Source organism: Panthera leo, chromosome C1, assembly GCF_018350215.1.
Source record: "Panthera leo isolate Ple1 chromosome C1, P.leo_Ple1_pat1.1, whole genome shotgun sequence".
In the NCBI taxonomy this organism is placed as follows: Eukaryota; Metazoa; Chordata; class Mammalia; order Carnivora; family Felidae; genus Panthera; species Panthera leo.
The window spans coordinates 160357400-160378434 of NC_056686.1; the positions used below are offsets into that span (position 1 = coordinate 160357400).

General features: G+C 40.1%; 1 protein-coding gene across 5 annotated transcripts in view; it reads left to right on the forward strand.

Annotated features, from left to right (window-relative positions):
• RAPGEF4 (Rap guanine nucleotide exchange factor 4) overlaps window positions 1-21035 on the forward strand; it is a 291851-nt gene that overhangs the window by 58974 nt on the left and 211842 nt on the right. For 3 of the 5 annotated variants that reach the window (XR_006205530.1, XM_042949147.1, XM_042949152.1), the window contains exon 4: window positions 8636-8782. Coding sequence is in view for 4 of the 5 variants with exons in the window: in XM_042949147.1 (XP_042805081.1) it covers window positions 8636-8782 (147 nt within the window). In the remaining variant the exon portion in view is untranslated. Of the gene's footprint in view, window positions 1-8635; window positions 8783-15478; window positions 15562-21035 lie in introns of those variants that run through there. The other 2 variants (XM_042949149.1, XM_042949150.1) reach the window with 2 other exon arrangements.

Genomic DNA, 21035 nt, shown 5'->3' on the forward strand with positions numbered 1-21035 from the left:
CAATGCCTGCAATGCTCTCATTTTATCACAAGAGGGCAGTGCTAGCATAGAGAAAGCAGGAAATGTCCTCGGTATTAGAATGGCAAGGCGTTCACCGATGTTATTCAGCCATTCTCTGGGATCAGAGAACTCTGGCTGCTGTTGGCACTTGCACTTTATTCGCCCTCTCATCTGTTTCTGTAACATTCTCTGGCAATTTTTAGTCCAATTTTGGAAAAACGATCTCTCACTGGTACTTCCCCCAAAGTAAAATGTGCTTTTATTTGCCCTCTTTTTGTCTCTACAGCAAAGATGTTTTTAAGCGTTGAATTTTTGTTTATGAAATTTGAAGGACAGACTTGTTTCTCTATCATGTGGCTCTCTCTATCATTCTCTGTCTTTCTGTCTTAGCCTGTCTGATTCTCTCATTTACTCTCGTTTCACCCCATTATTTTCAGACAGAGAACATTGCTATCATCAGGGAACATTTGCTGAACACATTTAATGAGCCCATGAAATGTGAAAGGTGCCAAGTCCATAGTGGTGGTTTATGATCTCTTATTACTTGTCTGTTCAGGTCATGTTATTTGTTAGGAACCCATCCGGAGTTTATTTAGCATCCTGCGCGAGGCTTCCACACACTGTGTTTAGTTTTGTTGCCATGTAATTCTTTGTTTGGGTGGATGCAGGACTGAACCACGGTGCAGGACAGATTGGCTTTCTGCTGAAATGAAGCTGGCCTCCCTGATTCAGTTATTGGAATGCTAATGCTAGTCCCTTCTCATGTTCTCATCGAAACTTCCTGCAGCCAGATTGCCTGATCTCGTTAAGCTGTGTCTAACACTGTGATTCCAGGGAAGTGCTGTAAAAGTAACAAATCTGTCTTTGCTGTCTGTTAGAAAAAAACACATTTGACTTGGAAGTATTTTGCCTTTGTGCTTGGCAATAAATTCTTCAGACAGCACATACAATTTAATGTCTTGACAAATTTTTATTTTTTAAAAAGACTTGCAGGGGTGCCTGGGTGGCGCAGTCGGTTAAGCGTCCGACTTCAGCCAGGTCACGATCTCGCGGTCCGTGAGTTCGAGCCCCGCATCAGGCTCTGGGCTGATGGCTCGGAGCCTGGAGCCTGTTTCCGATTCTGTGTCTCCCTCTCTCTCTGCCCCTCCCCAGTTCATGCTCTGTCTCTCTCTGTCCCAAAAATAAAATAAAAAAAAAAAAAGTTGAAAAAAAAAAATTAAAAAAAAAAATAAATAAATAAAAAGACTTGCAGCATTCAATAAATTCCAATACTAAATTCAAGCTCATGAAATAAACCCAGGCACTACCAAACTTAATGGCAAGTATTGGCCATAGTCCTAAAATAAAAATATTGTCAAAATATTTGCTTTGTAAGAATTTACGTTTCAGGGTCTGTGCACTTAAAGGACCAATTTGTTCGCTGATGTTAACCCAACATATATCCAAAACAATAAATATGCCATGAGACAGTTAACTTTTCTTGAGCTATTAATACAGAGTGATTTAGGTATACTTACTAAAAAAATCTGATACCCCTTGAAGTTAAAGGACAGTTTAAGGAAAAAAATCTTGATGTACTGATCAGAGAGAATTCTTATGTCTGTTTGTTGATTGCTAGTTATTTTAAATTTCATCAGGCTGTAACTTGTGTAAGTTGGATTTCTGTGGATGTGTATAGACATTTGCAAAGCACGTGTTTATTACCTCTGATATCAGTGATACACAGCCATTGGCTTTCTTAACACCGTTCCTATTTTCATAGTGTAGCTTTGTTTATAGTGTAACAAACAAATAAAATGCTTCATATGAGAACACCTGCTTTAAGAAAACCTAGCATATCATAATTCAGATGTACAAAGCAGATAAATTAAGGGGTGATTAGTAGCAGCACAAAAGGATTCTTTGATTTTCAGCAGGATTCATCAGAAGGGTTCCTTTGAATGCAAGCTCCCCCAGAGAGCTGAAGTGTTTTGCAGATCATTCAAACCACTTGACATCCAGACTGGGAGACAGAGAAACTTAGAATTTAAGTGTTGAAAAACCATCGTTCATTGAAGATTAACACAAAATGAATGTAGAGGTTCTCTGTTCTTTCAATAATAGAAAAATGTAATTTGCTTTTTAGTAATATGGTTAACCTAAACGTGTATATAAACATGACAAAGTCAGAAATACTATTTTCCATTATTTATGGAGCACCTACTCTGTGCTAGGAACCATCCTTGACTCTGTGTGTTGTTTTATTTATATTTAATCCTGCTTGTGCCCATTTCATAAATGAGGATATTAAGCTTCCTGGGATCATTTTACCCAAAGCTGCAAGACTATGATAATTGGCAGAGAACAGTTTTGAATCTAGGTCTACGAGGGCTATACTTTTGTCACTACACTCCAGGGAAGTTTCCTGCTAAGCATGGAGTGTTCTGACTCTCGGTGCCGACACATGCGTGTCCTTTGCCTAATATTCCCTGCCTTCCATCAGGGTGACTTTACTGACGTGTTTGTTAACCTACCTAACACGAACATTTATGAATGGAGATAACCAGACCCTGCCTATGCCACTGAAATACATACTGTGCCAAGATAATGTTCACGACTTCAGTTGGTGCTTAGCTGGGCAGAGGAGGTGAGACTGAAAACTGGAGGCCGTCTATGGTGCAGGTAGGAGCCGTCTAGAGGGCATGTTCAGGTATGCCGGGCAGTACATGGAAAGTGACTGAACACTGGAGCAGCGCGGCCCCCAGGTTAGTAGAGCGCAGGATGGGGTAGGTCTAACTAATGGTAACATGATGGGCTATAACTTGGGGATGAGCAGGGAGTCAGGAAGTGGGCCCAGTGATGGAAGTGGGCGGCAGGTGGGCTGACGAACAGGCCTGGCCACAGAAGGATGTTGGAGAAGGATGTTGCCATACATGTGTGTATGGCAAGGATGCTGGTGAGGGCTGTCAGAACTAGACGGCCATTTTGAAAAGAATTAAGATACCAGATAGGTTATTAAGGCAGAGACACAGAAAGAAAGGCAGTAACTCCGTTCTCCCACTGAGGTAGGAACTCCGTTGTTAGCAATTAGGGCACAGGATCAGAGTAGGAATAACTAATGATTGCTTACATTTCTCCTAATGAGTTAAGAGGTTGGTGCCCTAGTCTGGGATGGATTTGATCCTCTCAATGAGGGCCAAGTGGACCCCAGTAATGAAAGGAGGGTTAGAGAGGGAGCAGTGCTGTTTTCTATTTTCCTGGAGATTGGGACTTAATATATATAGATAAATGTATGTAAATAAAAATACAGATTGACTGACTGAAGGAAAAAAACCTGTGTGGATTTAATTATTACTTTAATTGATTTTTCTACTGAGCCTTGGCAAGTGGTACTTAACATCTCATATGATCATGGCAGAGGTATATGCAGAGGTGATTAGACTTACTAGTTCGCGTCTGAACTCCTACTCACTAGCCATGCTCCTGGACAAATTCCTGAACATCTCTGGGCCTGATTTTCCTCAGCCTGTGAAATAGCCATGATGTTGCAGAATTGTTCTAATACTGCCATCAGTAAGAATACCCACAATTTATTAAGCATTTCTTTTCAGTCAGGCTCTGTGTGAAGCAGTTTAAATGCATTATCTCATTTAACTGTTGTGAGGAATAAATAAGGCATCACAGTCAAGACACCTGGCTTAGTGCACTCACACACGTGGAGATCCATGTACATGCTGATGCACTGTAGAATGTGTACCATTAAGGATAAGTTGGTTATTAAGTGTTTTAGAGGATAAGAGAAGGAGTGACCATGTTGACTGATAGGTGAAAGAGAGTTGCATGAGATTGGAGGAAGAAACCAGATGACATGTCAGTGACATGCCACAGGTCACTCCTTTTTTGAGCGCCCATGACCCCTACTTATATAGTAGAATTGGCGTCAATTCTAATAAAGCCCCAATATGTTTTACCAATAACATGAGGAAGTCTTTCCCTGTGTCACCCAGGGGATCTTGCACTTACTGTGTGTCTGCTGCAAAGCAGTAAGTGATAAGCTCGTCTCTGCCCCTTTTACAGAAGTCCCTTTGGGAATGCCGGTTCAGCCCTGTGCCTCCCCAGAGGTCTCAGTGTAACGTAGGACTCACAGCCATGTTTGGCTAACCCACTTGCTTGTTTTGGGTTTCCCTGGAATTCCACCTAGAGCCTAAGATTGAGCTGCAAGTGGTTATTTTTGAAGATGACCCCAGGAAGCTTTGTAAGGAAGTGGAAAAGTGAGACATGGAAGGAGGGAAAGCCAATAAAAGTGTGTTAAGATTTCAACTGGACTCACTCTTCCAGGCCATCCTCCACGAACCGTGTAGAGTTAGGAAGCTCGGGTATTTATCTTCCTCCTCTCATGCCTCTTTGGTGGAGGTTGCCTCTTGCAGGCATCGAGTGCCCAGCACTCTGCCCTCAGGTGGAGCAATGCAGATGCCTGAGAGAGGAAGCCACACGTGTGTATTGCAACTGTCCCGAAAGCTACAATGACTTTGGGGGTGGGGTGAGGTGAAGAGTAGGGAGGAGTCCGGCAGGACTCCAGTAGCATCTGCTCAATCTACCTTCCTATGTTGAAGACACTCAGAGTTTTAAATTTACATTTCATATTTGGAAATCCTTAAAGTAAATTGCCATCTTATCAAAATAGAACATTTCTTTGCTTCTGTTAATATTTTATATTCCCTGAGCAGGTGCTGACCAGTGTCTTCGTCTCTGTGTCGCTATAAATATTTTCTTTCTGCACATTAATCTGAGAATAAGCAGAAAATAAAATAATCTGAATAGTCTCTATTGAACACGTATGGAGACATGAGCAGATCTTAGAGTATGTGTAAACTTTTTTATTTAAAAAATTTAAATTTATTTTTGAGACGGGGAGGGGCAAAGAGAGAAGGAGACACAGAATCCGAAGCAGACTCCAGGCTCCAAGCTGTCAGTACAGAGCCCAACGCGGGGCTCTCACCCATGAACCTTGAGATCATGACCTGAGCCGAAGTTGGACGCTTAACCAACTGAGCCGAGCCACCCAGCCGCCCCTAGACTATGTGTAAATGTTAAAGAAATAGTAATATTACATTCAGAAATGGATACTTACAGCCCCAGCGAAAGGCATGCATTCAGCCTATCTGCAGGGGTTCAAGGTTGGAATTCTGACCATAGGGATCTGGTTAGATGTTAGTGTGGACCAAAGTCAGAGGGCTCCCACCTCATTGACTTACATTCATTCAACGTTTCAGTGTACATATTCAGCAACCTATCTTGGCTCTGTTAAATGAGAGAACATTAGATTGCAGATTTCTCTTTTGATAATTCTCTTCTAAGCACATTGCAAGGCCCTGTCTGGGATTCAGAAAATAACATTCATGGACTATAAAGATAGTAATTAATCTTTAGAGTGAAAATGTTTTTCTCAGGACCTGCCTCTTCCCAGTGCCCAACCCATACTTCCCAAACCCATTCAGATTTCTAGGTACATTTGTCCTAAAAATAGTGAGTCTGCTGAAAGCTACATTTGAACTTAGAAGTAATTCTCCTTCCAGGCGAGGTTTTCTACTCCTAACTTTAAGATCCTGCCTTGTGTTTGTGACTCCCTGTCTTTAAACTTAAGAAGACCAAAAGAAGACATCCAGATGGCCAACAGGCACATGAAAAGATGCTCAACATCGCTCCTCATCAGGGAAATACAAATCAAAACCACACTCAGATATTACCTCATGCCAGTCAGAGTGGCCAAAATGAACAAATCAGGAGACTATAGATGCTGGAGAGGATGTGGAGAAATGGGAACCCTCTTGCACTGTTGGTGGTAATGCAAACTGGTACAGCCACTCTGGAAAACAGTGTGGAGGTTCCTCAAAAAGTTAAAAATAGACCTACCCTATGACCCAGCAATAGCACTTCTAGGAATTTACCCAAGGGATACAGGAGTGCTGATGCATAGGGGCACTTGTACCCCAATGTTTATAGCAGCACTCTCAACAATAGCCAAACTGTGGAAAGAGCCTAAATGTCCATCAACTGATGAATGGATAAAGAAATTGTGGTTTATATACACAATGGAGTACTACGTGGCAATGAGAAAGAATGAAATATGGCCTTTTGTAGCAACATGGATGGAACTGGAGAGTGTGATGCTAAGTGAAATAAGCCATACAGAGAAAGACAGATACCATATGTTTTCACTCTTATGTGGATCCTGAGAAACTTAACAGGAACCCATGGGGGAGGGGAAGGAAAAAAAAAAAAAAAGAGGTTAGAGTGGGAGAGAGCCAAAGCATAAGAGACCCTTAAAAACTGAGAACAAACTGAGGGCTTATGGGGGGTGGGAGGGAGGGGAGGATGGGTGGTGGGTATTGAGGAGGGCACCTGTTGGGATGAGCACTGGGTGTTGTATGGAAACCAGTTTGACAATAAATTTCATATATTAAAAAAGAAATAAAGTAAAATAAACTTAAGAAGACCACGTATGAAGGAGGAAATGTGGGAAGGATGGGTTCCATGTTCAGTTCTGGTGGGAGAGTGAGGGACGCTGGAAATGAGCCAAGATGATCAAAGGTCCGAGGCTGGGTGCGCCTCCTTGCAGAGGTCTTGACACGTGAGGTCAAGACATGTGTCTTGACACTTGGCACCCGGCAGTGCACTGGCAGAACTAACAGGACTAATGTGGTGAGATGTATAATGCACGGGTAATTGTTAAACTCTCCAGGGGAGAGCCGAGAATACCTTCAATCCTTTGTCCATCACGAGAGCTGTTCACTAGCGAGAAGCCAGGCTCATGTGACTTTCACAGCCTACGTCTTTCTTTGTATACCTCTTGGTGACAAACTACATAGCCAGGGATAGGAGGTGAGAGAGGAGAAGACTGTTTATAATCCATAAAAATCTACAACTAGCTCACAAATAACAGATCATCATAGTTCCTTTGCATTATACTTTGTGGATAACCTTCGATATTTAAGCTACGTGAACAGTGGCAGGAGTAATATTAATGGTTCCATACCTGTCAAGCTTTAAAATAGAATTTTACACTGAAGGTACAAATTAGGCAAAAGAAGCCTTTCCAAAGGGTGCAGATGATAAAGTAGGCCAGTAGGATTCTCAAGGGAACCTGATATTCTAGAGAATTTATGGAAGTCTGTGATTCATCATAATCCCTCTTGTGCTTTTACTAGAGTTTGAAAATTACTCAGCGATACCTAACTCGCTGAATATTGATATTTCGGTTCTGGGGATATTTTTCTGACTGAATTTGTCTGCAACTGCCTCTCTAGAAAATTTATTAGCAAACTATTCATACATTTCCCCCCAATCTTTCATTCTTTTCTGAGATATTATTGATTTTATTTTCCTAAACACAATTTTATATGGTAATATCTGGGCAGAAGCAATTTACTATGGTTCAAGGATCTGGATTCTTATGGGCATTTGTCTTCGTAATGTGATTACAGAGTCACTAACTTGATCTTAATAACGTTTGCTTATTATCGTGTCTTAAATGCATGAAAGGAAAACTGTTTTCTAACTCAGAGGATTACCCTTGTGTATCTCCGTTAGTTGATAATGCCCTGCAAAATTAATGTCCAGGTGGCTTTGAGTGGCTATTGCATTATTTGAAACTTGTTAGGATTAAATGCAAATATTATCACCAATGTTGCGTGCAGATTGGAAATTACTTTTTTAGTATACCTTAAGAAACTTTTAAATCACTGATTCACAGCAGTTTATAAACCGGCCACGCTGCACTTCATCTGATGCTGTTTTTACTCTATTGTGGCTGCAGGAGGCAGCATGATACAAAAGGCTTGGAATCTATAGTCAGATAACCGTGGTTAGAATCTGACCGCCTTACTTATTTTTTGTGTGAACTAGGGCCGTGTTAATCAACTACCCTGACCCTCAGTTTCCTCATCTCTTCAAGACAGGCTGACATACAAGCACCCCCATTCTAGTTTCCTATTGAAATATTGTAACTGCAACCTTCTCAGTAAAAATCTCTGTTCGTTTTCAAAAGATTCCCTCCTTTTTTTCTTAAAGCAGATAGTAGTCATATAAAAAGATAATACTGTCCACAAAAAGACTTGAAGAAGGTTACTGCTAGAAGCTTTATTCATAATCTGCCCAAACTAGGAACAGTCCAAATGTTCACAAATAGAACAATAGGTAAGCAAATTGTAACATATCCAGGAAATGGAGAATTACTTGTCAGTAAAAGGAAAAAAAATTACTGATCCATGAGACAATGTGGATGAATCTTAGAGACATTATGTGGAGCAAAAGAAGCCAGACACCAAAAAGAGCATATTGTCTGACTCCTTTTACATGAAGTTTTAAAACCAGCAAAACTCCTTTATGGTGATAGAAATCAGAATACTGATTACCTCTGAAGGGAGGGTCTTGATTGGAAAGGGGCATGAGGGGAATTTCGGGGTGATAGGGATGTTCTATGTCTTGATTTTGGTGATGATTACAAGGGGTGTATATATTTGTCAAAACTTGATGAACTGTGCAGTTGAATTGCGTGCTTTATTGTGTATAAGTTAAACTTAAATTCAAAGAAGAGACAACTCACCCATGTCGGCTAACGTTTAGTTTTCTCATGACCGATTTTTGGGATTCTCAGGATGCAGTGACCATCTGTACCCTGGGAATTGGGACAGCCTTTGGAGAGTCCATTCTGGACAACACACCCCGCCATGCGACCATCGTTACCAGGGAGAGCAGTGAACTGCTCCGCATCGAGCAGAAGGACTTCAAGGCTCTATGGGAGGTGAGCCCCAAGGCTTCTCTGTCAATTAACGTAGTTGCGGAAAAGAAAAGGAGCTGCCACGTGGATAATGGCATTACAGTCAAGCCTTAATGTGTTCTGTTCCGAGCTGGTAGATGGAATTTAATTTTCAAAACTTGTTTTTGAAATGAGTGAGTGAAAAAGCCATTTTGACATAAGACATCCCCACCCCCGCCTTTTTTTTTTTTAATTTAGTGCTTGCTCAATTTTCTGTAGTTTGACATACCTTATAATTATTTCTTGAATGACCACAGACTGTTTTATGTATTTCCTCCTTCCTATTCCACAGATGTATTCTTAACCAGGGAACAAAATACTTTGACATTTTCTTTTGCATTTTAAAAATCATCATTGACATGTTTCCTGGTAAAGTGGAATGAATGGGGTTAACATCTGCTTCATTTAAATGCTTTTAAAAATGATGTGCCCTGCAATAAGGTATGGGAAATGAGGGACATAAAGATGTCTGGTTACTTGCCAACTTCAGAATGCATTGGTGGCACAGCGGTGGATGGATGCGACCGGTGCTGGTGGCTTTTGCATTTACCACTGCTTACCAGCGCCCCTTAGGGTATTGCACTCATTTGCAAGAAGTAAGGGGAATAAATCATCTTATATGTAGTAATGGCAAATGGAACACTTAGAAAGGCCCAGCTAAACCTTGCATCTTTTACGCTCATTCCTTTTCAGTTCTGCAAGCTTCTGATTTTAACCTGTGGTTGTTCCTTATCTTTGTCTTTGGCTCAGTATGTCCAAGTGTTAACCCATCGAGCTGGCAGGCTTTGCAACTTGTCCCGGTGTGGCTAAGATTTTAAACTTGATCTTAAAAGAATTTTGTGTAATCAAATAGTTTCCTCCAGAGCCAAACAAATGACAGATGCATTAAGGGAGCAAACCTGCAGGTGAATGAGTGATGCTTTGCCTTAAAAGTCCTGCAAAGCCTTGGAAGGCCTTGGTGGTAAAACCTGTTACTTTTATTCTTGGCAGTAGTGAATAAATTGCGGGGTTGCTTGTTTGAAATGTTCCTCTTAGAAAATATTAAAGAGCTCCAACTGCTCTGTAAAGTTCAGAGACAAAAGCTAGTTTTAGGAAGGCAAAGCTGAAGTAGGTTTGCATGAGGTGTGTGTGGAGAGGTTTTCTGTCAATTAAAAGGGACCAAGCTTGAGGCAAATAAGCCTTTTTTTTTTTTTTTTTTTGGGGATCTTTCATTTTTAAAAGGTAAACTGAAAAAGTCTTTTCCAAAAAAGAAAATTTGGAAAACTGGCTTAAGAACAAAAATGATTTCCACCTGTGATGTATGTCATTATAACTGCTTTTGTCTGTTATGACTTTTTCAAGTTGCTCATCAAGGATAGTTTGTGGAAATATTTAAAATTTTATTTTAATTAGGAGCCCTCAGTATTGTGAAGGAAGTTCCTGAGAAGTAGCTACCTGTGAACATTTTTGAAAAACTTATTATTATTAGAAAAATTTTCAAACATACAGAAAATCAGAAAGGATAATACAGTGAACACCCATACACCCCCCACTTAGTTTGGCAGTTGCTGACATATAGCCATATTTGCTCCATCTTTGTCTTTTTTTTTTTTTTTTTTTGCTGAACCACTTTAATGTAAATGACAGACATTATGACATTTCATCATAAATATTCAGCATAATCCTAAGAAAAATAGAATATCCTGCCACATACCCATAATACCATTATTTCACTTACAGTACTAAAGATAACATCCTAATATCTAATATCCAGTCCACGGTTCAGATTTCCCCATAAATACCCATAAATAAATATTCAACAAATATCTTTTATATCTGTTATATTTCAAACCAGGTTCAAATAAAGAACCACGTCTTACATTTGATTATTGTATCTGAGTCTCTGTCTCTGTCCCTCTCTCTCTCCCCCCCACTCCTCCTGTCTCTTCCGTTCTCTCCCCCCGCCTCCCTTCCACCCTCCCTCTCTCCCTTCTTTCCTCTCTCTGTCTCTCTCATCCTTTCCATGGCATTGGCTTGTTAAAAAGGCTGGGTTAGTTTCTCCCAAATTCAATATTTGTTTGATTATTTTCTCATGGTATCTTTTTGTACCCCTGTTCCAGGGTTTACTATAAAAGGAAGTTAGAGCTAAAAGCTTGATTAGATCAGATCAAACATTTTTGTCCAGAAAGCTTCAAAGGTAATAATAAGTACATCAGGAAGTTCATCATGTCTGGAGGCTTTACTATCGGTGATGCATTAGTGTTATTAGTTTGAGTGTGTCGGTAGACTTCAGTTGAGTACATCTTAGTACTATTTTCCACAGATATTTCCCTTAAAGGAAAATTATTAAATGGGGGTATTGATATTGAGGGTGGCTTTGGTATCCCCAACCTTGCCACATGATTCTGCAGCTCAGTGGATCCAACCCTTAGAGTGTAACCTCAGTGCAGATTTCTGATGTCCCCTGCCAGTGAGTTAATTGAGCTGAAAAGAATGGACAGAGTTTTTGTCTGACTTCTTATTTTACAGGTGGGGGACTGGAACCTCATAGGGAGGAAGAGATTAGTCGCATACTTCATTTTATTTGCCTGTTCACGTAACTAAGTTCAGAGTGCAAATTACATGCTCAATCAGCATTTTAACAGGCTAAAATGGAAATGCGAGAAACTCCATCATCTACCAATCCATGTTAATCAGAACTTTATTAATGGGCACAATTGTGCATATATATAGTACATGATAATCCTAAGAAGTTGTAAAATTCTAAATTACTTTCTAAATAAAAAAGACTGACTTGTTTATTCTACCATTTGTTTTTTTAAAATTTTTTCAACACTTATTTATTTTTGAGAGATGGAGAGACAGCGCATGAGTGGGGGAGGGGCAGAGAGAGAGGAAGACACAGAATCTGAAGGCTCCAGGCTCTGAGCTGTCAGCACAGAGTCCGATGCAGGACCTAAACTCACAAACTGTGAGATCATGACCTGAGCTGAAGTGGGACTCTTAACCGACTGAGCCACCCAGGTGCCCCTCTACCAGTCGTTTTTTAACAAATACTCATTGAGTATCTCCTATCAGGTATAGATGCAGCAGCAAACAAGACTGACAGAGCTCCCTCTCTCCAGGAGGACTTCTGTTTTACTTGGAGAACACAGAAAATAAGCTACCAAGTCGTAATAGTATTTCAGAGTATAAAAATCATTATAATTAAATGTTATTTCTATTTAAATTTGAGGGATCCATTGAGGACACATATGGCACTAATCTGCTAGCAAAATATCTGATATTCAGAATACCTATTCCTTGTTTATGTTAGATAATGGAGTTTATAACTCAGCCATCTATTACACTAGTAAATAATACCCATTAGCAAAATTAAAACCCAAACTCATACTGTCAGCTGAAATCTGAGTGAGATCTGCAAGCCAAGCATTAAAAGGAAAGCATTATGTAGGGAAGGATTCAGGTAGGAGCCTCATCGAACTGTAAGGTGGCAGGAAGAAGGCAGCAGAAAGGTAAGCTGGATAATAGTGACTCTCTTGTTGGCAAGGTAAGTAACTCAGTGTTGGGCTACAGGTTAGGGATAGTAAGAACTAGGTAACCTGAATCATGGGTCTAAATTTGCATGTTCATCTCATTTGACTAATTACTTTTGAAGAAAGTCATCCTGGGCCCATTGCATGTCAAGTACCCCCTTGATTAGCTTTGTCTCCTTATCTATGTATGCCCTTGTCACTTAAAGGGGACAAAAGATAAAACCAGGATTCTGAGTTATTTCTTCTCACTCTGAAAGTTACAATCTATAACCACTACCAGGTAGCACAGTCTAAAAGTAGCTCTTTAACAGGCTGAGCAAATAGTCTATTTTAAATCTTACACTTGGGACTTTAATGGCAACACAAAGCTAGGGAATCCTGCTTCCTTTCCTGACCAAAGGCAAGTTTCCTCAGCTCTCTGCAGGAAGAGAACACACTCAGAGACCTACATGTGAGATTTTGAAATCCTATTCAATTTCATCCCGGATACCTCTTGCTTTATATTGTCTATTATGTTGTAAGTCAAGCTGGTAACACCTAGAGTATTTAAAAAAGTGATTCCCATAAATGTAGCCAGAGCATTATTCAATAACCAATACATCAGAAAAAGTATTCCCCAAGATATAGCAGAGGTAGCATCTTGATGCTTTTCTTTGCATCCTGCGTCTTTCCTAATGAAAACTGTTTTCTTCCCTCTTCTCCTTCCATGTTTCAGTTGCTAATTTATGGTCAGATTTGAGAACATTGGGTTGCTCCGTCTTAAAACTAGGTCATGTTTTCTTACGTGAATATGGTAAATTTATTCAGAGTTGGTTGATAATGCATCCCTCCTCTCACGCTTCTGTGATATTAAAACTCAATAAAATATGTGAACCACAGTATAAAACATCTCATTTTTCAGCAGTATATAGGTGATGGAGGGAGAGAAGGAAGAGGAGAGGAGATAGTTCTGTTTTTGAATCTCATTCAGAAGGAAAATAATTGAAAAGTCTTGGAATGTCACGTTCAGTGCTTGAGACAACCATAAATTTAAACTTTGTTCCACTTGTGGCATTGCGTACCCTCCGTGAAGAAGTTAAATGGCAGAGTAGTTAAGTGTAGACTTGGGAGTTTTAAGCCAGTTATTAATATTTGATCCAAGATTGTGTGACTGCTGGTGGCTCTTGGACTAAATGAAGAACTGATTTACTGTCCAATTCCCTGAATTTCTTTGCAGCACATATAGGATAAGAAGGCTTCCAATGATTACAAATGACTACAAGAGTTTTTGGGTTTTTTTTTGTCTTTTTGTTCGTTTTGTTTTCTTGTTGACTTTCCATCTAATGGTATATCTGTATGAAGATGCTTTCAGCTTTGTAGCATGTATTGACATCTCTACATAGACTATTCCCAATACCTGAAGTTGAATGAGGAGGTGAGTCCGGTGTGTTCAGAGAAATAGATTCTTGATCAGATTCGTAACAGACACTACTGAGAGGTCCTTGAACTTGTGTGCCACCTCCTGTTTAGCTGTGTTTCAGTTGCATGGACATCATCTGGCCAAAAGCTTTCCTTCACTGTGAGCCATGTTTGAAAATGTTCAACATAACAATATGTGTCTATGAATAAGTCATTTGAAATTTAAAGACAGCAATAAAACTACAGAGTCTAAAAATAAAAGCAGTATTTTAAATTTATAGTCTGACCCATGCCACAATAAAATTGATTTCTTGGCTGTAATTGTTACCCAGAAACTTCTTGGCACATTTTGTGAATTTATTCTAACTGAGGGATCCCATGTCACAGAGAACCATTGCTCTGATGTAATGATTGTTATGGGAGAGTTTATTCCCCAAATGTTCTGTGGCCTCAGCAAATATTGTTAAGTAACTGAAAATCCATTTCATGCTTTATGAGATACAAAACTGAATGGTAAAACAAAGAAATAGGTGCATGTTTCTATCTTAGGAAAAGAATAGAATTTGTAAACAGGAATATTTCTAAGAGTAATGAATATTGTCGAAGGAATATTTTTACATCTGTCTCTATTCCCTGGTTTTCAGAGTGTATTATTTCTAGATTCTATCAGATACGTTGGCAGTTGTGGGCCTGAAAAGCTTTTTAGCTATTTCCATTTACTGCCTGTCTTGGACTATGCAGGTAGAAAGAGTCCTTTCCCATTAATAATCTTTCAAGCCACTACGAGAATAGGAATTATTGAAATAACAGCAGCTTAGTCTTTGCTGATGCGCTTTAAAAACCTTATCAGAATAATATACTTCTCAGAGGCATCTGCCCCTGCTTGAATGGACTTGATGTTCCTGTCTGTCTTGGGCTGTCAGAAAAATTAAAGCCAAATACTTAAAACAGAATATCAGAACATAAAAATCTTAGAAGTACTTTGGATGGTTTTATTACTATGTTTAGCATGCAAACAATTTCTTTTTTCTTTTCTTTTTTTTTTTTTTTAGCATGCAAACAATTTCAAGTTGTTTTGCGTGCACTTTAATGGGAGGCTTTCAACATAGGCCGGTATTTCAGGTAAGTATTTAGTGGCCCTGAGCAGTGAGGCAAGACTGCACAACCCATCCTCAGACAGGGATGCCTATCTGTTAATGCACAGGAACCCACACCCTCATCTGAGGACTAGCTGGAACTGAGAGCCAAGGGGCCTGATTTCTCCCAAGTCGGGAGTCTGTGCTTACTTTTGGCAACTTTGGAGCTTGTACTGTAGTGTTACTTCCCAGGCCAGAAATTTGCATCAAAGGGCTAAGAAAAATACATCCAAAAATAAACATGAAAGTCAGGATTTCATGCCAGGAACTCCAGCCACACACATCCTGTTGGCTGGTTCTCTTGACTCTCCTCACAGTTGTGATTCTTTTAAACCAAGCGGAAGCCTCCAATGACTTGGACCTTATGTCTGCGCCAGGGTCTTACTCCTCTGTCCTCGAGCTTTTCCATGGAGTGTGGAATGATTCAAATCCAGAAAGGAAGGGAGTGAAGTTACTGGGAGGTAACTACAGTTAAATATATACACATATATATGTATACAGGAAGTCTTTTCCTATTGCCTTCGGCTGCCTGAGCTTTTCTGGAGAACGACCAGCGCCGGGTTTCTCTCTGTGGACTGACATCCTCTGAACACTAATACATACAAACAGGGAATTATCGGCCATGAAGGTGTATTTTGTTGTCCAAATAAAGGACAGATATTCACTGGATGTCTGGGAACTTTGAGTGACAGAAAAAGGACATATGCTCTACAAGGTCAGAATGTATCTTTTTTTATTCTTTAGTGGGGAAATATTGTATGTCACAGTTTGCATTTTGGTTTGAAGAATTATACTCTGAAGCATCTCTGGCTTTTCTAATTATGTTCCACCAGACCTAAATATGTACAATAGGACTGACATAATTTGATTTCATCTTTATTTGTGATGTGTGTGTGTGTGTGTGTGTGTGTGTGCGTGTGTGTGTGGAGGGGGGAGTGACGGTTCATCTTTTTCTGATTGTGAAGGATGTGTTTGTTTAGCCTGAGATCTTAAATATGTTTACAGAAGATAAACAAAGATAGTTGTTCAGAACTAGCCAGTTACATTTATCACATTAATATTAAATGTTGTATGTATTTATCTGGTGACATGCTTGAATGGCATATATTAAAAATAAATTTGGGGCAAGGAAACAGATTGAGAGTGATGGTATTTCATCCCCTGGACGCCCAGTAGGTATCTTGCCTGCCGCTCTCAGACTATATGAAGTCCTTAGTGTTTATGGGAACTCTATTACATTATTGATGACTTGAAGTCAGACCAGCTCCGCAAGCTATGATTTCACTGTTTCTCAGAAGATGATCAGGGGTTTGGAACAGATAAAGGCTTGGCTGGCAGGTGCCAGGAATGCCCAGATGCTGCGGGTAGACCTGTTGGCAGGGTGTGCCTGCCGTAAGCAGTGGTCGTCGCTTCTTTACGTCTCTGGGTGTTTATTTCAGGAGTGTGCACAGGATACTGGGATCTTGTACAAGTTGCTGTGAGCAGAGGTTTTCAAATGCCTCCCATGGCCGTGCATTTGCCAGCTTGCCTTTGACCCCTCCCTGCCTCCCAAGCCCCGCACTTTTGTCTTGCAGTGGCCCTCATTGCTCCCCTAGCTAACCTACCACACTGCATGCCTCTAAGGAGTTTCTCAACTCCATGTTAATTGATGCCACTTTGAAAATTTGATCTGTAAGAAACTCCCATCACATTCAACAAACATATGTACTTGGTTCCCACACTGTGGAGGTGTAAAATGTATCACGTCTGTCTGTCTGGCTTACAGTCTAGTGGAGAAGACAGACAAGCACAAACACAAGCCATCCTGATGTAAGACAAACTGGAAAGTACTATAAGAAAGATACAGCATGCTGGAGGACATACGAGGGAAGGGAGGGAGAGATTCATTTCCATCCAGGATATCATTTCATCCGAAGACAAAGAGATCTGGTTCTGAATTCTTATGTGGCTAACAAGGCTGGGTTTCAGCATCCCCAAAGGCTTGGGGTCAGTTCACCAAATTATAGCATTTAAGGCAGCTTGTTCCCAAGGGTCTGAGCACGCAGGAGAGGCAGGGCTTCCTCACTCCACTGTCTTGTGCTGTGTTCTGCCTTCTCCTTGTGATTGGCCCTGGCAAGCTTGAATAGGGGTCCGCCTGCCCTCTGAGGGTGTCATGTGTTGTATTTCCAAATGCCTGGCTTTGTGTTTTGTTTGTTGTTCACTCATCATCTGGAGAAATCCGCTCTGAGGTTTAATGGGTCCCCCGGGCAAAGACGGTTCTAGTTGGGGAAACTTTAAGAACTTGAGATTCAGAAAGAACTCGTGGTATGGACTGGGGGATATTGTTAAGCTCTTTAAGCGTAGGAAGCCCTGTGGTCATGGGACTTTTCTGTTCTCATTGGGTCAAATTCCACTCCTGTGTAGTTTCCAGGCTGCCGCGGAGAGGGTTAGAGCACAATCACTGGGACAGGGTGTCTGACACCGAGGAAGGAGCAGCAGGAAATCCTGTCACAACTCAGCTTCTCTGAATTCCTGCAGGCTTGCCGTGGTTGATCTCACTAACCTCAGTGTTTTGAGCTGTCTGGCCCAAACCAATAAATGCAAGACAGACCTCCTAAAGGCTATTGATGTGGTAGAGTGGTCTGGCCTGAAATTCTGATCTATTCCTGGTTTAATCCAGCTCTGCTAGATGACTTTTTGGAAAGCTCTCTAGCTCCTGGGCCACCTAGTTGTATTATAAAGATACCTTGACTTAAATCCTGTCTTGCTGTCAGGAGTGCTCCAAGTTAATCTTGATTGATTGCCTTCTGAATTGGAAAATTTAGTGCCCCCCTCCTCCCTTTTTGGTTTGCAAATTCAAGAAGGCAAAGCCACAAATTGTGTGAATGGAAAATATTAAATTATATCATTTGAAAGGCAAGAACTTTTTGTTATCTTTAATCATTTACAGTTGTAGTTCTTAAAACCTAGGTCCACATTAGAATTACCTGGAAAGCTAGTTAAAACTTCCCATATGTGGGCCCTGTCTAGAACACTGAAACCAGAATCTCTAGAAGAGGGGCCCTGAGTGTCGCTGGCTTCTTCAAGCTCCCCAGATGGGCGTACTGGGCACCCAGGGCTGAGAACCTGTCTTCCAGCAGTGGGCTTTGGTAAGTGGGCACTGTGCCCCTTTGCATCTGGGTCTGCATTTACCTGCCTGGCATTTTTGCTCTGTGCTAAGGCTCTGTGATTGAAAAATATGTTTATTCCTTGTTTGTGTTAAATCTCCTAGTGTAATTTTTCCTTCTCTCATATAGACATTCTACTTCCAAATTGGGGTTTCTGTCAGATTTAAGTAATAATGGCAAACAGTATTTTAGAGATACAGTGAGTGGGATTTTTTATTTAAGGGTTTGTGATTAGAGGTTGCCTGTGTGGTCTGGCTATTGAAAGTGTGAGAATCACATGCAAAATCCACCCCCTTCCTTCAATCCCACCATCCTACAAACACATATTCTCTTATCTGTCAGGGCAGTCTGGTCGTTACACATCATGTAGCTCCTGGAAAATTCCACTGTACCTTTGTAGGAGAATGAGAGTGAAAAAGCCAAGTAATATCATAGCATCATTATGAAGGGAGTTTTGAGCTCATGGGCCCCTTGAGAATGTTGTGATCCCCGACCCAACCCTGGACTATATACTTTGAGAGTCACTTCTTTAAGATAAATCCCCAGAAAAAGAATACTAAGTTGAAAGGTGTGGAAACATTTATGTCTCTTGATAAATATGATCACATTTATTTTCAATAGTTTTTTTTTTTTTTTTTCTGCCACCAGGACTATTTGAGCCTTGGCCAGCATGACTGTTATATATTTTTCTCCATTATAATAGGCACTGTTATTGTCATTGTGTTTCTTTGATTACTGCTGGGATGGTTGAGATTTTCTTTACATATTTCTTTCCTGATCATATTTACTCACCCATACATTGGCATTTATTTATCAGTTTATGTGAATGCTTTATTTGATCAAGATATTAATCCTTTGTTGTAATTCCTGCAAATATTTTATCTTGGTCTGCTGACTTTTCATTTTTCATGAACTTAAAGTACATACATTCTAAATCCATTAAGTCCCCAACAAAAAGTTTATTTTATTGTTTAAAAACCTTTTTAGGGGCACGTGGGTGGCTTAGTCAGTTAAGTGTCCAACTCTTGGTTTCACCTCAGGTCATGATCTCCCCCACGCTGACAGCTCAGAGCCTGGAGCCTGCTTTGGATTCTGTGTCTCCCTCTCTCTCTCTGCCCCTCCCCTGCTTGTGCTCTCTCTCTAAATAAACATTAAAAAAATTGTTTTTAGTTTGGGGCACCTGGTGGCTCAATCAGTTAAGCGTCCAGCTCTTGGTTTCTTCTCAAGTCATGATCTCATGGTTTGTGATTTCCAACCCTGCATCAGGCTCTGTGCTGGTAGCACAGAGACTGCTTGGGATTCTCTCCCTCCCTCTTTCTCTGCCCCTCCCCCACTCACACTGTGTCTGTCTCTCAAAGAAGTAAACTTAAAAAAATTTTTTAAGTTTGTTTTATAAAGATACCATCTTTCATTTGTAGCTGATTTGAAAAATCACATGATATAAGCAATAATGTGTTTTAGTTCTGTCTGCATGAATTGAATGAGTTTTTAAAACTTTTTTTATTGCTTCTCTCTACTGCTTTAAAGCATTTATAAATGCTCTTACAAATTCATATATTGCCACCATTTGTTTCTTATTACCCCTATGTGGACCTTATTTTATAGCACTGTAACAAAATTTTCTTAAGATTTCTTTTCTGGATATTTGTACCATGACCTGTGTCTCTTCCACCACTCTTCTGCTTGCGTTTTTTAAAGATGCCAGTGATTTGATGGTAAAACCCTTTCCCACTTTCCTCCTGTCCCCCCAAACACTGCTCTAAACTTTGGGTCTGAGTGAAAAATGGGTGGGATTGGAATATCTCCTGAAGTCAGTGAAGTGAGTCCTCTTTTTTGAGCATCTGTAACTGTTTTCTCTTCTTCACTGTCCAGAATTGTATCTACCTCTTTAGTAGTTCTGGGGAAAGCACAGCTCTTACCAATAAGTGTTAATGAAAATGGCTTTTCAGTTTTAGGCCTTTCTATTTGTTGTGGGTTTTACTTTGTTTGGAGGGCATTTTTGCCCATGTTTCACTTTGTTTAAAATTCATAGAATTGCCTAGTACAGGGGTGCGTGGGTGGCTCAGTCGGTTAAACATCCAACTTTGGCTCAGATCATGATCTCACGGTTCATGAGTTCAAGCCCCACATCGGGCTCTGTGCTGACAGCTTGGAGCCTGGAGCCCACTTTGGATTCTGTGTCTCCCTCTCTCTCTGCCCTTCCCCTGCTGACCCCCTCCCCTCAAAAATAAAAAAACATTAAAAAAATTAGAAAAATAAATTTCCTCGTACAAATGTACTGAAATGGAGAAAACATCTCTATAATAACTTGTTTCTAATCCCTGTTAAAAAGCACAGCAGAACTTGGAAAGGGGAAATGTAGTAAAATGATCAGATATGGCATTTAATAAGAGATCCACCTACTTAGGAATATATACCACTTTGTGAACAACACTGTAAAAAGGATTTACTTATCGAAAATTATGAAGTTTCTAAATAGATTGAAAAATGTTAGTTCTCTGAAAACTACTGTGGATCACACTGCTTCCATCAACATTTTCTTCCCTTAATTACCAAAGGTTTCATCGTACATAGCAGATGGCATATTTAATGAGATGATAATTAATAAAATAAAATTAATAAATTAGAATCATTACATGACTTCCCAATAGTAATAATTTCAAGCACGTGGGTAACAGTCTAAACTATTATGAGTCCTGACATTGTTAAGAAATTTTTAGAGAAGTCTTAACAGAGTTGGCAATTCATCTTCCTGAAATTCTCTTTCTTGCTTTCTGCCTGTGGCTTTATACTTTCTTCTCCCTCATCTTAGCCTCTTCTTCAGACTTCTCTTATGTCTGAAATGTCAGACTTACCTTTTTTCCCCTCCAACTTTTTATTCAAACTTTTAAACATTCAGAAAAAGTGAAAAAAGACTAGTAGGAAATACCAAGTTTACTTCACTATTTCAGGTTGAGTTCCCCCCTTGGTTCTCCCTGTCCCAGCCAGCCTTCTTTTATAATCAATTGTATGTTTATCTCTTTCTCTTCAATTCCATCCCACC